We start from the raw sequence: 15,677 nt of genomic DNA on the forward strand, positions 1-15,677 counted from the left end.
GTCGGAGTTGTTCATAATCTTTTGTCAGTAAATGTAGTTTTCCTTTCCTACCCTGCCTACCCTTGTGCACCTGAGTCACCAGGTTGATTTTAAAGGCAACTGTTGTCCAGGTTATTCTCTAAGAGGTGAATTCTCAGCTGGTCTGGGTTAGGGCCCAGGGACTGGCTTGTTGATTGTTTTGTTTTGTACTTCATTTCCCAAGGTAATTCTATTGTGTAGCCTGGGTTGAGAACCACTAATAATAATGATAATAGTGATTATGTAGCAACAAAAATGTTATGTCTTTAAATATTAAATTCAGTGAGGTTTTACATTTAGTATAGAGTTTTAAGAATAAAGGTGAAAAAATAAAGGTGCTATTTTGGAGGAAAACTAGTCTAATTTAAGGCAGTGTTCTTTTTATACTGTGAGAATAAGATTATTAATCATTAAGTTTTTCACTGTTAAAAGTGATAGTTTGTTGGTAAGAGATACACACTATTATACACTATTTAAAGGAATGTAAATTGAATGTGCATTCATCTATTTCACTTGAGCACAGTTTGACAATATATATGTAAAAGCTTTGTGACTCTGGAATTCCATGTTCAAGAGTTTATACGGTAATAATTGTGCAGCCCAGTGTGATGGTTTACACCTTTAATACCAGCACTTGTAAGGCAGATAGTCTGAGTTCCAGGCTAGTGTGTTCTAAATAGAGTTCCAGGTCACTGGGCATGGTGGCGCATGCCTATAATTCCAGCACTCGGAGAGGCAAGGCAAACCGATCTCCATGAGTTCGAGGACAGCCTGGTATACAAAGTGACTCCAGGACAGCCAGTGCTACACAGAGAAACCCTGTCAAAACAACAAGAACACAAAGAGTCCTAGGTCAGCCAGGGCTACGCAGTGACAACCTGTCTTTTTTTTTTTTTTTAAAGTAAGCCAGTGGTGATGGTGCATACCTTTAATCTCAGCACTATGGAAGAAGAGACAGGCAAACCTCTGAGTTTGAGGCCAGCCTGGTCTACAAAGGGAATCCAGGACAGTCAGGGCTCTATTACACAGAGAAACCTTGTCTTGAAAAAATAAAGGAAAAACAAAAAAAATTGGGCAATTAAAAAGATACATTAATGAGAATATTTATTGAAGTATCACTGAAATTGTCTTCAAAGTATTGCAAAATTTTGAAAACAAAAACATGATTATAGGGTGTTTAAGTTACCGTGTATTGGTAAACTACTAAAATGATCCAGTACATGTAAATTCACAGGGAAAGGTAAATTGGTAAATGAAAAGTTAAAAAATTACAGCGCATTTCTGTTTAGTTTCAGGTTGTGTGTGTGTGAGAGAGATAGAAAGAGAATACGTGTGTGTGTGTGTGTGTGCGCGCGCGTGCGCGCGCGCTGGTGTAGAAAACCAGAAAATTATACAATAAAATATTTGATATTTCATATTTTATTATCTCCTTTATGTTTTCATGTACATTCTAGTTTTACAGGAACTTGTTTTGCTCATTAAAAGAAATTGCTAATCTTACAAATAAGGCCAAACACCTTTTTAAACTGAAAAGGTATAATTTGGGGGTGGGGGAAGGAAGCTTTTTTAATTTTTTTTAATATACCAAACTAAGTGGATGGACTGTAACATCCTTGCCCATCTTCACTTTGCAGAGAGCTATGAACAGAAGCCTGTTTGCTACTCAGCAAACTTTCTCAGTATACTTATTTTCGGAGTTAAGTTCCATTAACAGATGTCAAATCATCTGTGATACAATTAATCTACAGTGAAGTAAAAAAAAAAAAACCTGAGGTGTATCTTAGGAAGCTTTATGGGTAGTAATGCTTACTGTCCATAACTAATAACTGTGTTTCTGTTCTCTTATTTTAGGTGGTTCAAGCCTACCGTCCTCCATAGCTATAGCTGGCAGCAACCACCCTGCCATCACAAAGACAACATCTCTTCTCCAAGATGGTGTCATAGTCACCACGGCAGCTGGAAACCCACTGCAGAGTCAGCTGCCCATTGGGAGTGACTTTCCTTTTGTTGGCCAGGAGCATGCCCTTCATTTTCCATCCAACAGCACTTCAAACAACCATCTTCCACACCCCTTGAACCCCAGCCTCCTCAGTTCTCTACCTATCTCTTTGCCAGTGAATCAACAGCATCTCCTAAACCAGAATCTATTAAATATCCTCCAGCCTTCAGCAGGAGAAGGCAAGTCTGAGATCAACCTCCACCCTTTAGGTTTTCTCAACCCGAATGTAAACGCTGCTTTAGCTTTTCTCTCCGGGGACATGGACGGGCAGGTACTACAGCCTGTTCACTTTCAGCTTCTAGCAGCCCTGCTTCAGAACCAAGCCCAAGCAGCTGCCATGCTTCCCCTGCCATCTTTCAATCTGACCATCTCAGATCTTTTACAACAGCAAAATACTCCTTTACCTTTAACAACACAGATGACAGCCCCACCAGACCGTTTGCCAAGCAATCAGTCAGACAACAGCCGAGCTGATACCCTTTTAGCCAGCCCCCTGGGAAACCCTTTACAGAGCTTTACAGGCAATGACACTACCTTTAACCCCCTGCTCCTCCCAGCTGTCACTGGGGCCTCAGGATTAATGGCCTTGAATCCCCAGCTGTTGGGAGGTGTCCTGAACTCGGCATTGGCCAACACCGCTAATCATCCAGAGGTTTCCATAGCAACCTCCTCCCAGGCAACCACTACCACAACCACTACATCATCAGCAGTGGCAGCACTGACTGTCTCAACACTTGGTGGGACAGCAGTGGTGTCAATGGCAGAAACATTGCTGAATATATCTAATAGTGCTGGGAATCCACCTGGTCCAGCTAAACTCAACAGTAACTCTGTGGTGCCACAGCTACTTAACCCTCTACTGGGGACAGGTCTGCTTGGTAAGTTCAATTTTTTTCACAAATTTTTTTTTAAGAAACGTTTTTCTAATTCTCTTTTCTCCTTTTTAAAACTCCATTTTGTCACACTATTTTTAAAAATGTTTTTATTATGTCACAGCTTATTTAAGGAATTAAATATAACAACACCCACACAAGACTATAGCTAAGCAAACATGAAATGCCATTTTCCTCCTCTCTGATTCTAGCATTACTAAATACCACTGTAATCTACTTTCTCTTAATCTTCTAATTCTGATGCCACCTAAACCTAGCCTGCCTATCATCCTCTTCAGCCACGCACAGTCTGCATCTTCTGAGGGACCTTTGCTTCTGCTGTAGTTGGCCTGGCATCACAGGGTTGGTGTGAGCGGCTGCACTAGGGTGGGACCTGTCTGAGGTGTGCCTCTAGGTGAACCCTGAGAAGCAAAACCAAACTACTACAAGCTGAGGTTTCCCCCTAAGACCAAAGAAAATGTCCCTCTAAATAATACTACATTTCCTCAGAATTATTATTTTATAATTATGTATATGTGCCATAAAAACCAAGTCCTTCGCGTAGGCTAGCTTATCGGGAAAAAAAAAAGTTGAATATAATATCAAGTATTTATGACGATGAGTGCAGGTAACGATAGGGGAAGTAAAGGAAGTATCCAGGAAACACAGGAATAAAAACACGTGTGCATCATGGTGTCAAGAGTATCTTAATATGCTACAAAATTCATTACTCAGATTACCATATTTTATGGATACTTTTATAATGCAGTGCAATTAGTTTTGTCTAGTCCTAAAATAACTGTAGTTAAATAACCGAAAAATCATAATAGACATATATGACTCAAATTACAAAACTATTCCCAAAAGAATGTAAACAATTGAAAACAGTTCTACATTTTAACTATAGACCAGATACTAATGTTATCCACTGATGTCATTGATTTTACAATCCTTGTAACAGCTATAGCAGCGAATTCTTTTGTATTGTTGAGTTTCTCTACAGTTTTAATATTAGCTAACTGACATTTTACTGCAAAGCAAAGTACATATCAAAACTAAGCCTCTAACTTTATTTGGTAGTATTTATTGATGATTGTGACTTAAGACTGAAATTTTATGAGACTATATCATACCTACGCTTTGTCTCCATCTAGTCAACTTCTTACTGCTAAGTTACTGCTAAGTGAGCATTTCAACATCTAATTGTAGGTGTCCTAATAAAAATAGACATAAGGAATCATTTAAACCTGAAGCTGAACATTAGCAACTAAGTCATCTTTATGTAATATAAAGCAAAAGGCTGACCATGCAGATAAAACCAAATGCTGAATGTATTCTTTACTTACAACTAAGTGAGGCTGATAAAAAAAAAAGTGACCAGATTTCCCTGGAGCTCAGCTTTCAGCTTTTGTTTCAGGAATTCTCAGGTGCAAAGACAACCATAATTTCTTTGAAGAAGCACATTGACTTACACTTTATGTTTTTCAAAACTGTAGGTGATATATCATCAATAAACAATTCTCTGAATAACCATCAACTGACTCATCTACAGTCACTGCTAAACAGCAATCAGCTGTTTCCTCCAAGTCAGCAGCAGCAGCATCTTCTCCAAGGACACCAGAATCTGCAGGCCTTCCAAGGACAACCCACAGTCCCTTGCCCAGCTAACAGTAACCCCATGGCTTGTCTGTTCCAGAACTTCCAGGTACTTTCCTTCCACAATGAATTTCACTGAAAACAATGTCTGGTTTTATTGAAAGAGAGAAGGAATGAAAAAAGTTCCCTTTAGAGTTTATTGACAGTTATTTCTTTTTTGTTTGTTTGTTTTTGGTTTTGGGGGGTGAGTTTTGTTTGTTTGTTTGTTTGTTTGTTTAAAGATTTGTTTATTTATTATGTATACAGATTTCATTATAGATGGTTATGAGCCAACATGTGGTTGCTGGGAATTGAACTCATGACCTTTGGAAGAGCAGTCAGTGCTCTTACCCTCTGAGCCATCTCTCCAGCCCTGTTTGTTTGTTTTTTGAGACAGGGTTTCTCTGTGTAGTCTTGGCTGGCCTGGAGTCACTTTGTAGACCAGGTTGGCTTTGAACTTACATCGATCCGACTGCCTCTGCTTCCCGAGTGCTGGGATTAAAAGTGTGTACCACCACACCCAGCCAGAAAGTTATTTCTTAATATTGAGTATTGTCAAACATTAAAGTCATTTCTGTAAAGACAGTTTTATCTTGTATAAAGTAGTAGTATTTTGGAGATTGTGAGTAAAACCTGACAGTGTTACTCTCTTACACACTTTTGTGCCTTGTACCCACATTGCCCTTCTGATTGGTACCCATGTCTTTCAGTGTTAGCTCCCCTCTCCTGCTGGCTTAGGCCACGTGGTCCACTGCTTTACCAAAGATGCCTAATATATTAAAGATTATATAGAAAGAAAGAGTTATGTTATATGAATGTTAGAAAATATACAATTGTTAAATCTATAAGACTTTTTAAACAAACAAAAGGATATGGCTCACTATTTAGTCCAAGCTAGATAGTCCTGAATTTGCACCCTTCTCCCCAGACTCCCTCCTGCTGGACTTACAGGCATGCAACATCACAGACAGAGGAAGCTCTTTAAGCAAAATCTAAAACCAGTAGGCCAAGAGAAAAATATCTAACCAATATGAAAAGTTTAATTTGTGTATGATCGAAGATATTCTAAAGTTAGAAAAGTACCAAACGTCAAGAAATAAATCCACAATGTATGCCACATATTGACACCTTTCACATTAAAATACCTCCTATAAAAGAAGAAAAAGATAATTGACTAGAAAAACAAGGAATAAATATAAACAGACAATTCACAGAAAAGCAAATAGGTATTTTTGATAAACATAAAAAGAGTAACCAATGTGTGCATTACTGTATGTCAGATTGATGGTATCCACTGCCGGTAAAGATATGAAGAAATCATCACCCTCATATTAATGCTGGTTATGTTTGTTACCTTAGTTTTTCTTTTGTGGAGAAGTTCAAACCTAAGGCCTTGTACAAGCTGGGGAAATGCTCTACCATTGAGCTGCATATCCAGCCTGGCTTATTTCTTTTGGAGGCTAATTTGGCAGCTTATCAAGTTTTTAAGCATATTTGTACATATATATATATATATTCACTAGCCCAGACATTTAATTCATATATGATGACTTAAGAGAAATCTTCAAATGTGAGCAGAAGACCACATAACAAAACATTTGTTACAACATTAGTCAGAGATTGAGTCTCTTAGGTGTTCATCAATCAGAAAATAATTATTACATAATATCCATCTATATAAAAACTTAAAAGATGAGAGAGAAGTCTTTGATCCAATTCGCTGAGACCTACAAGACTACAAAATTTTAACACTGTAGTATTGACAAAAGTGTAGCATAGTACATTTCTACATTCTTCAAAATGGTAGGAAAGAAGGGAGAAGAGAAGCGATATTTCTACATCCTTTAATATTTTAAATATTTGCCAGGAAGCGCTACAGCATTGATTTATTCTGAGAAAGGAAGGAAGATGGAATAGCATAGAAAAGGATTGGTCTGGTAATGAAAGGTTATGAATAAAACATCTTTCACCAATAATGAAATATCCACATATATGAAATAAATTAATTCATAATGGAAGATGCGCAAACCTATGTCAACAAGAAAACAGGCTAAAGACTGAACTGAAGTGAAAGTAGCCCATTAGACTTCACCGTTAGGACATGCGAGGGACTCAGGAGAATGCGGGTGAGAGGCAGTGGTGGAATCATATTGCAGTTGCTAGAATGATGGATAGGACATTGAGAATCACAAAACAAGGTATTGCTCCAGACACCCAACTGTGAAGAGCAAGAGACCTGGGTTAGTGCTCCAAGGGGAACACCAGGCTGAGCACTGACCTTCTGCATGTGGAGGCATGAACATAATCACATGCTAAAAGGAAAAGCCAAAAAAGTACATGAAAGTAAACATGAAGAGACGAAGGCAAGATCCCTGAGAAGTGGAGAGCTTCTCTCCGTAGAGCATTCGGAGAACTGGAGAAGAGCTAAGAAAGGCCTAACTGCTGGGAACTGTATGCTATTAAGGATCAAAGATTATCAGAATGTGACAGATCTTGCCATGAGCTCCATTTTCTCTGGTAAATAAAACCATCCACCAAGAATAGGGGCGAGATGACTTAGAGGGTAAAGGCTCTTGTCCCACAAGTCTGGCAACCTAAATTCAATCCCCAGATCACATAAAGGTGAGAAGAAAGAAATATCCCGCACAAAATTTTCCTCTGACCTCCACACATATGCATGGAATGTATGCCCACACATATCATGTAAACAATAATTAATGAATAAATAACTCTAACATGTTATATCAAAGAAATGCATTATTATGAAAGGAATTTTATTTTAGTTTATCTTATAATTCACTTAGATACATGTGATCATTGGTTATCAGTCTTTTTAAAAAAAAATGGCTTCTTTGCTTTGGTCACCTACAACTTGAATCTCAAGTTTCAAACACCTATAAAACCACTGAGCAAACTGTGTTGTCACCTGGCAACATTTTGTGTCCAATTACCTCAAGTTTAATTCTCCTAAAAAATGTTTGGCAGAGATAAGTTTAAAAGGAGAGCTGTTGAGTTATTTCAACTAAAGAAATTATCCAAATATAAAAACGCAATCAATTGTAAGGTTTTCTCTACAGAATGTTTTTTTTTCCCTTTCATTTTTACTCTTATTCTTTGTTTGATCTTAAAATCATTATCTTCTTCTTTAAGGTCTTTAAATTGTTCTCTCTCTCCTCTGTCTCTTCTCTCTCTCTCTCTCTCTCTCTCTCTCTCTCTCTCTCTCTCTCTCCCTCCCTCCCTCCCTCCCTCCCTCCCTCTCTCTCTCTCTCTCTCTCTCTCTCTCTCTCTCTCTCTCGTTCCTCCTTATTTAAGGTGAGAATGCAAGGAGATGCAGCTCTTCTAAATAAAAGAATAAGCACTCAGCCGGGCCTCACAGCACTTCCTGAGAACCCAAACGCTACACTTCCACATTTCCAAGATATACCTTGTGAACTGCAGCCAAGGATTGACCCATCTCTTGGTCAGCCAGTAAAGGACGGCCTCGTAATGGGTGGCCAAGGTGATGCCTCCGTAGATGCCATTTACAAAGCAGTCGTAGATGCAGCCAGCAAAGGAATGCAGGTCGTCATCACCACTGCTGTCAACAGTACGTCTCAGATCAGCCCTATTCCAGCGCTGAGTGCCATGAGTGCCTTCACCGCCTCTATTGGTGACCCATTAAATCTGTCCAGTGCTGTGAGTGCGGTCATTCATGGGCGGAACATGGGAGGAGTGGACCACGACGGCAGGCTGAGGAATGTGAGAGGGCCACGGCTACCCAAGAACGTAGACCATGGGAAAAACTCCAGCGAAGGAGATGGGTTTGAGTATTTCAAGTCAGCGAGTTGCCACACGTCCAGGAAACAATGGGATGGGGAGCAAAGTCCCAGAGGGGAGCGCAGCCGGTGGAAGTATGAGGAATTTTTAGATCATCCAGGCCATATCCACAGTAGTCCTTGTCACGAAAGGCCCAACAATGTTTCTACACTGCCATTTCTAGCTGGGGAACAGCACCCGATACTGTTACCACCAAGAAACTGTCAAGGGGATAAAATTCTGGAGGAGAATTTCAGGTATAATAGTTACAAACGAACTATGGTGAGTTTTAAGGAGAGACTGGAGAGCACTGTGGAAAGATGTGCACACATTAATGGAAACAGACCTCGTCAGAGTCGGGGCTTTGGAGAGCTGCTAAGCACTACAAAACAAGACCTAGTCCTAGAGGGGCAGTCTCCAGGCTCCTCAAACAGTTTGGAAAATTCTCTGGTCAAAGACTACATCCATTACAATGGAGACTTCAATGCCAAAAGCATTAATGGGTGTGTGCCTAGTCCCTCGGATGTTAAAAGCATTAGTAGTGAAGATGACCTAAGGAATCCAGACTCTCCCTCTTCACATGAGTTGATACACTATAGACCAAGGACGTTCAATGTTGGTGACTTGGTCTGGGGCCAAATCAAAGGACTGGCTTCCTGGCCTGGAAAATTCATAAGAGAAGACGACGTTCACAATTCATGCCAACAAAGCCCCGAGGAAGGGAAGGTATACCAATCTTTATCCGTTGTCAAATGCTAACCTTTGTTCAAATGTCAATTATTCTTCCTTTGTTATCATCACTTGGGAGTCTTTGGATTTGGTTTTAAGATTCCTCTTGCCTCACTGAGGTCTGCTTCTGGAGCATAAAATGAAGAGGGGTTATAATCACCGAAGTGTCGTACTTGACAAGGAGTGAGTTACGGGAAACTTAATAGACTCACTAGGCTCAGGGAGCTTCTCACCCCAAACCAGATTTCTAGACATCTGAGCTCTGCCTTCCTTCTCTGTATGTCTATGGTCCTTTTTCCATAAACAGAGAGAGACAAGTATCCGTGACTAGGGAAAGATAGGGCAGGGGAAGGGGTGCTCCCAAGTAGTAAGGTGTGACGACAGACAGCTCTCCTCCACAAGTTTACATGTGGCATCCAGAGTTAGGGCATTGTTAGTGTCTGGGGGAAGCCACAACCATCACAGAAAGCAGCTGGTAACAGCTGAATTCTTTTCAGGGGAAGTTCCGGGTCTTTATAGCATGTGGAAGTGTTTACATCAATAGTCTGTGTCTACTTAGCACAAGCTGACCATATAAATTAAACGAAAATGTCTCCGTGAGCTACCATCTGAGCTAGAAGAAATCAGTAGGGGTTTTTCTTACCATTGGTAAAATTGGCTGCAGGAAACATGCAGAATGCTTAACATAAATAGAAACATTTTTACTGGACCAGAAGGGGAAAATCGTGCCTAATTCCCTCAGATGAAGAAACCGAATTTCTCATCTTCTTAGCTAATAAGGATCATTCTTACAGGTATACGTTCTTCTCTTAAAGAGGGTATTGTGCAAAGCAATTGCAGCTCTGTTCAGACTTAACCTGGCACTTAGATTTAATGGCAGGAAACCAAGAGCATTTTTGCCAGCACAATAAAAGGACTGTCTTTCATCAAGGGGCCAGGAGGTCCTCAAACCCTTGCTTATAATGCTTAATATATACTTGTCACAATACACTTTGGGCCTGATGTTTCTACTTTTGATAAGAAAATGAATTCCATACTGCAGCTCACAAAACATTTTATTCTTAATACTCTCTGGGACCAGCCAAGCATCTGTTAGGTTGATAAACCTAAATGTTTTTGACAGTTTTTTCAAGAAATAATTAGAAACAGCAAAAGTGGCCTGTTATAAATGAAACTGCTACAAATACAAGATAGAACCACTAAACTGCTTTACAATTTCTGTGCAAATGAGCCAAGGCTGTTCAGGTGCCATTTTATAAAAATGTACAACTAAAGAAAGATTATGACCTCCCTCCAAACATTGTTCTTGCTCTAGTCTGCTTCCAGATGCCATTGGACACCCTCACAAGATAAAAGCATATATTGTTTGTGTATATAAGTCTTTATGGTGTACATATATGTTTGCATGCATATAGGAACATATGTATATATGGGTGCATAATACATGTATGTGTGTGCCTGTGGAGACCCTGGAGGTCCCAGGTTGGTATCGTGTCGTCCTCAGTCTCTGTTTACTGTACAGATTGAGGAAGCATCTTGCACTGACCCTGACTTCTTGATATCAACTAGTCTGGTACAGCCCGCTGTCCCTGTGTGCCACCTCACCTGCCTGGCTTTTATATGGCAACCCAAAGGCAGGTTGTCACACTTGCAAAGCAAGCATTTCATCTGCTAAGTCTTCTCCTCAAGCCCTCATGTTTTTTTTAACACATCTCACATTAAACACCGGTCTGAATCTCCTGGTTCATATGTATTTGAATACTCTTAAAGCTGTTTTTTTTGCAGTGAAAAACCATTATTTAAGATGATTCTAAGAACCATTTATTTCTGCTACATTAAAACACCAATTCATTTTCATTTTTGCTGACGATAAAGTAAGAGTGCTTTTAAAATCCAGATTCTAACTGGGAGGTGGTGGCGCACACCTTTAATCCCAACACCTGGGAGGGAGAGGCAGGTGGATCTCTGTGAGTTCGAGGCCAGCCTGATCTACAGAGTGAGCTCCAGGACATCCAGGGCTACACAGAGAAACCCTCTCTCAAAAAGAAAAACCCAGATTCTTCCTACAGATAGAGCAGGAAAAAAATTTTGGGGCAATTAAAAGTATTTTCTCCATTCATTGACTGTCGTTTGAATTTTAATTTCTCAAGTTAAAACTTTGGTATCAAGATACATGAAAAGTATTTTTAGTAAATCAAAATATTATAACTCAAAGCATACATTGAGATATGAAAACTAAAAGATATTTAATGAATTATTCATGATAACACATAAAATATTTACCTATCATTAAAGAGCACTGTACAGGGCTAGCAAAATGGCTTAGCAGAGAAAGGTGTTTGCTGAAAAGCTTGACCACCTACATTCTATCCCCAGTATCCACATGATGAGAGGAGAGAAGAGACCCCTACAAGCTGTCTTCTGACCTTTATGGACAAATGTGTGTGCACGCACACACAAACACATACATACACACATACATACATACATACACATACGTAGTAATAAACTTTTAAAACAAAGTAAAACATAAAGGCGCTAGGCTATTTAGCATTTTTTAAAACATCTAGTATTTTCAAGACCCGTATGACTTCTGTACATAAAAGGCAAAGTTCTTATTTTGCTACACTAATTTTTGTGTATATTTCACGAAACAAAGAAAAGGCTTTCTCAGCCGGGTGTGTTGGCGCACACCGTTAATCCCAGCACTCAAGAGGCAGAGGCAGGTGGATTGCTGTGAGTTCGAGGCCAGCCTGGTCTACAAAGTGAGTCTAGGACAGCCAAGATAACACAGAGAAACCCTGTCTCAGAAAAAAAAAGAAAGAAAGGAAGGAAGGAAAAAAAAAGAAAGAAAAGGCTTTTTCATCTTACTTACTGATGTTTATTTTTCTCATTTTCATGAGACTCAAACAACGTTGTCAGAATTCAATCTGGAGGCTTTGTGTGGTGTGCTAGTGACCAGATTCATCAAGGAAAGATTAAAATATACTCAGTACCTGAGCACAGCTAAGCATGCTCTATTAATTGAGAAAGATCTTTAGTAGGACACTTTTTAAATCTATCCTTTTATCCAAGTGAACTAATTACGATAATAAGTTTTAGTTACATAGGACCTTTCAGCAGTGTTGGATAAATAAAGCCTTGAATGCTAATAAGCAGTCACTGGGTTTAAAAAGTAAAAACCACAGGTTCCTTCTGTGTACTGTGTTCAACACCTTATTAAAGTCTGGGTTTATTACAGTAAAACCTTATTAGTTGCACTGGGCTGCTGTGGACTGCAGGGCCATTTCTCCTGGTGTTTACCTATATGCTAAGCCAAACAGCTCTCTTACATGCTGTCACATTAAGCCTTCCTAGCCTTTGTCTTTGATACTATTTGTAAGTGCAGTAAACTAAATTACTCTAAGATCCTGTTGGATCCTACCAGATAAAACCCCTGTTAACCCAAGTTTTAAAAATAGATTTGTTATCCTCCCAACTCCGTCCCACATTTATTTTTTCCTTCACAGTCTTTGTTCTCAGCATCCACTCACAATTCTTTCTAGACACATGCAAGTTAGAAAAATAAATAATAACAGGATCACAGATTACTTTTTTAAGCCAAGCTGGATACGTCTTGTGCCTCCAAAATATGGAGCAGTCCTCATTGTAGGTGAGCGCACTGGTATTGGCCAATGGCTGACTTTAGTAGAGTGCCAGTCATTCCCGGAAGTAACGTGTGCTTAGTTTACTCTATTGGGAAGGCATTTTTAATGTTTGGTACTGTTTAATAGGTAGCAGAAGACTCATAGTGCATAAGATAGGCCTAGTTTCTGAGGCAATTTGTTGAGAGATACAATGTAAAGGCATAATATAGAGAGCCTGAGAGACAGTGAAGTATTGCGGAAAAAGTCAGGGACTTGGAGTATTCTGATGGGAGCCTAACAGACCAGTAAGTGGACCTCCATATGTATATTAATCCCTAAGGGCTTGGTCTTCTCTAGTGGAGACAGTTATTCCTACTCAAAATGGTGTTTCAAGTTCAATAAGACTCTTGTACAGTCTCAAAATAGAAGAGGTGCCTGTAAAGATTAACCTGTTTCCCCAACTTAAGACAATTAGATTAATTTGGACTCCACCATCGTTGAATTGAGGTAGTAGATCTTAGTTATTGTTGGCTTATTGTCTGTGCATAGAGATTTCCTCACCACCAGGTTCAGAGGAAAAGGATCAGAAGGAAGACACCAAACAAGCAACACAGCTTGTGATGATTTTGTAGATGTTATCACATAGCATACAGACTGCATATCTGTTTGCTAGTATTGGCTGTTAGTGTCAAGAATGGGTTCTACCTAGCATTTTACAACAGCCTGTTACGTGAAATTGACAGTCTATAGTCTCTCAATTATTTCTAAAACTTAGCAACTCAGACTTTCTTCCTGTATCTCCCAGACCCCAGTGTCTGACAGTATTAACTAGTAGAGATTTTGTTTTGTTTTGTTTTGTTTTGTTTTGTTTTGTTTTTGTTTTTCAAGACAGAGTTTCTCTGTGTAGCCTTGACTGTCCTGGACTTGCTTTGTAGACCAAGCTGGCCTCGAACTCACAGTGATCCTCCTGCCTCTGCCTCCCAAGTGCTGAGATTTTTAATAGTGTGTGAACGAAGACAACTTGGCCTCAGCTGTGTGTGGCAGCACCGAAGGGTGTGTTCACCTTGTTTTACACTATTTAGAAAGCTCTGGTTCCTTTCTCTGTTGTTAATTTATAATGAAGTGTGTTCTGAGAGAAAGTTAGACTGCTATAAATTTATCTGTGCAAGTTTCTTTCCAAACCATGACTTTCATTATTTGTGACTTGATGGACAAGGATAAGACCTCAGACTGCTGTGTTCCACCACACACCCATGGCTAGAGAAAAGCACTTTCGATCTTGTCATAGCATTACAGGATTCTTGGAAGAGTAAATGGCTAGTCCCATTATCACATACATCCTCCACAATATGCTGAGATTTTTTAAACTTACGTAACAACGAGGGGATGTGATTGTTGTTACGTAATTATCTCAGTACTTTTTAAATACACATTTTATTGTATTTTATAATTTCACCTGTCACTTTAAAAAAATATTGTTAGTAATCTGACAAGTTCATATGTGTATAATGTATTTTAATTATTCTACTCCCCATCCTCTCTTACCTCCCTTGCTTCTCCCTCCCCACTAGCAACTTTCATAAATCCATCACTTGTGGGTTTGCATCATGATCCATTTAGTTTAACCAGGACCATCTGTGTGCCCACCATATTGAGCCCATCCACTGCAGCCTGTTGAGGTCATCTGTGGGTACACAACTGAAGACAAGGATTCCTCCTCTCCCTGAATCTACCAGTAGCAAATAGTTCAACAGTGAGGGGTGGGGGTCTCCTGAGCTCCTCTTCTAATTCAATGTTGAAGGGCCTGTTTTTACACAGACCCAGTACAGGCATTCACAGTAACTGTGAGATCATTGTTACATTGGAAATTTTTTTTTATCTTGCCCGGATGACATTACATTTACATCTGTGCACTCAAGTTATCCTGTAATCCTCAGCACCTTATACACCCATGAGTCTCTGCGTTGAAACAAGTGGATTCTCTGAATATGACTGCAGGTAGCATTTGTCTAGGGGTATAAACATAAATATTTAGAAGGCAGTCCAATACTATGTCAGTTTAGCTAAACAACAGTATTAAGTTTACCCTGGGCCTTTGACTTACCCCACCATTGTGTTTTGGCTGGATTTACTGTTCCAAGAACAAGTTGCTTCCTGTGGAGTGGGCCCCAAATCCAATTAGGGAGCTAGGGTTGGTTACCCCTATAACTGTTGTGCTACTATTTCAAAAGTAAGTACATCTTATCTGGGTGGTTCCCAGGTTAGTGTCATGGGTATATGACCGAGGGTGGTATAGCTTGGTCTTGAGGTAGATGGATTCCTGTCTTCCTGAGGAACCACCATACTAGTTTCCATAGTGGCTGTAGAAGTTTCCTCGCCAACATGAGTTGTCACTTGCTTTTCATCTTAGTCATTCTGATAGGCTTAAGAAGGAATCTCAAAATAGTTTTGATTTGCATTTCCCTGGTGGATAAGGAATTTGAACATTTCTTTAAGTGTGTCATAGCCATTTGAGTTTGTTCTACTTGAAAATTCTCTGTTTAGATATGCACACCATTTTTTAGTTGGGTTATTTAGATTTTTGATGCCAAGTTTCTTGAGTTCTTTATAGTCTGGATATTAGCCCTTTAACAGCTGTGGAGTTGACAAGTAATCTTTTCCCCAATTCTGTAAGTTTCCTCTTTGTCTGAATGATAGTGTCCTTTGCATTCAGAGCTTTTTTGGTTTCGTGGGGTCCCATTTATTAATTGTTTCTCTTAGTGCCTGTATTAACAGTGTTCTATTCAGAAAGTCTTCTCCTGTGCCAATGAGTTTGAGGATATCCCCCACTTTCTATCCTTTCAGGTTCAATGTATCAGGTTTTATGTCAAAGTCTTTGATCCATTTAAAGTTGAGTTTTGTGCAGGGTGCTAAGTATAGATCTATTTGCATTCTTCTACCTGCAGCTGTACAGTTCAACCAGAACCATTTGTTGAGGACACTGTCTTTTCTCCAATGTGTATT

General features: G+C 39.5%; 1 protein-coding gene and 1 long non-coding RNA gene across 5 annotated transcripts in view; one reads left to right on the forward strand and one right to left on the reverse strand.

Annotated features, from left to right (window-relative positions):
- Nucleotides 1–15,677, forward strand: part of MBD5 (methyl-CpG binding domain protein 5) — a 374,269-nt gene that overhangs the window by 325,875 nt on the left and 32,717 nt on the right. For all 4 annotated transcript variants that reach the window (XM_084799998.1, XM_084799999.1, XM_084800001.1 and 1 more), the window contains 3 exons: nucleotides 1,870–2,895; nucleotides 4,386–4,594; nucleotides 7,837–9,045. In XM_084799998.1, the coding sequence (XP_084656124.1) occupies nucleotides 1,870–2,895; nucleotides 4,386–4,594; nucleotides 7,837–9,045 (2,444 nt within the window). The remainder of the gene's footprint in view (nucleotides 1–1,869; nucleotides 2,896–4,385; nucleotides 4,595–7,836; nucleotides 9,046–15,677) is intronic.
- Nucleotides 1–15,677, reverse strand: part of LOC311607880 — a 426,536-nt gene that overhangs the window by 5,760 nt on the left and 405,099 nt on the right. The window lies entirely within an intron of this gene.

Source organism: Acomys minous, assembly GCF_964271855.1.
Source record: "Acomys minous genome assembly, chromosome: 10".
Taxonomy (NCBI): domain Eukaryota; kingdom Metazoa; phylum Chordata; class Mammalia; order Rodentia; family Muridae; genus Acomys; species Acomys minous.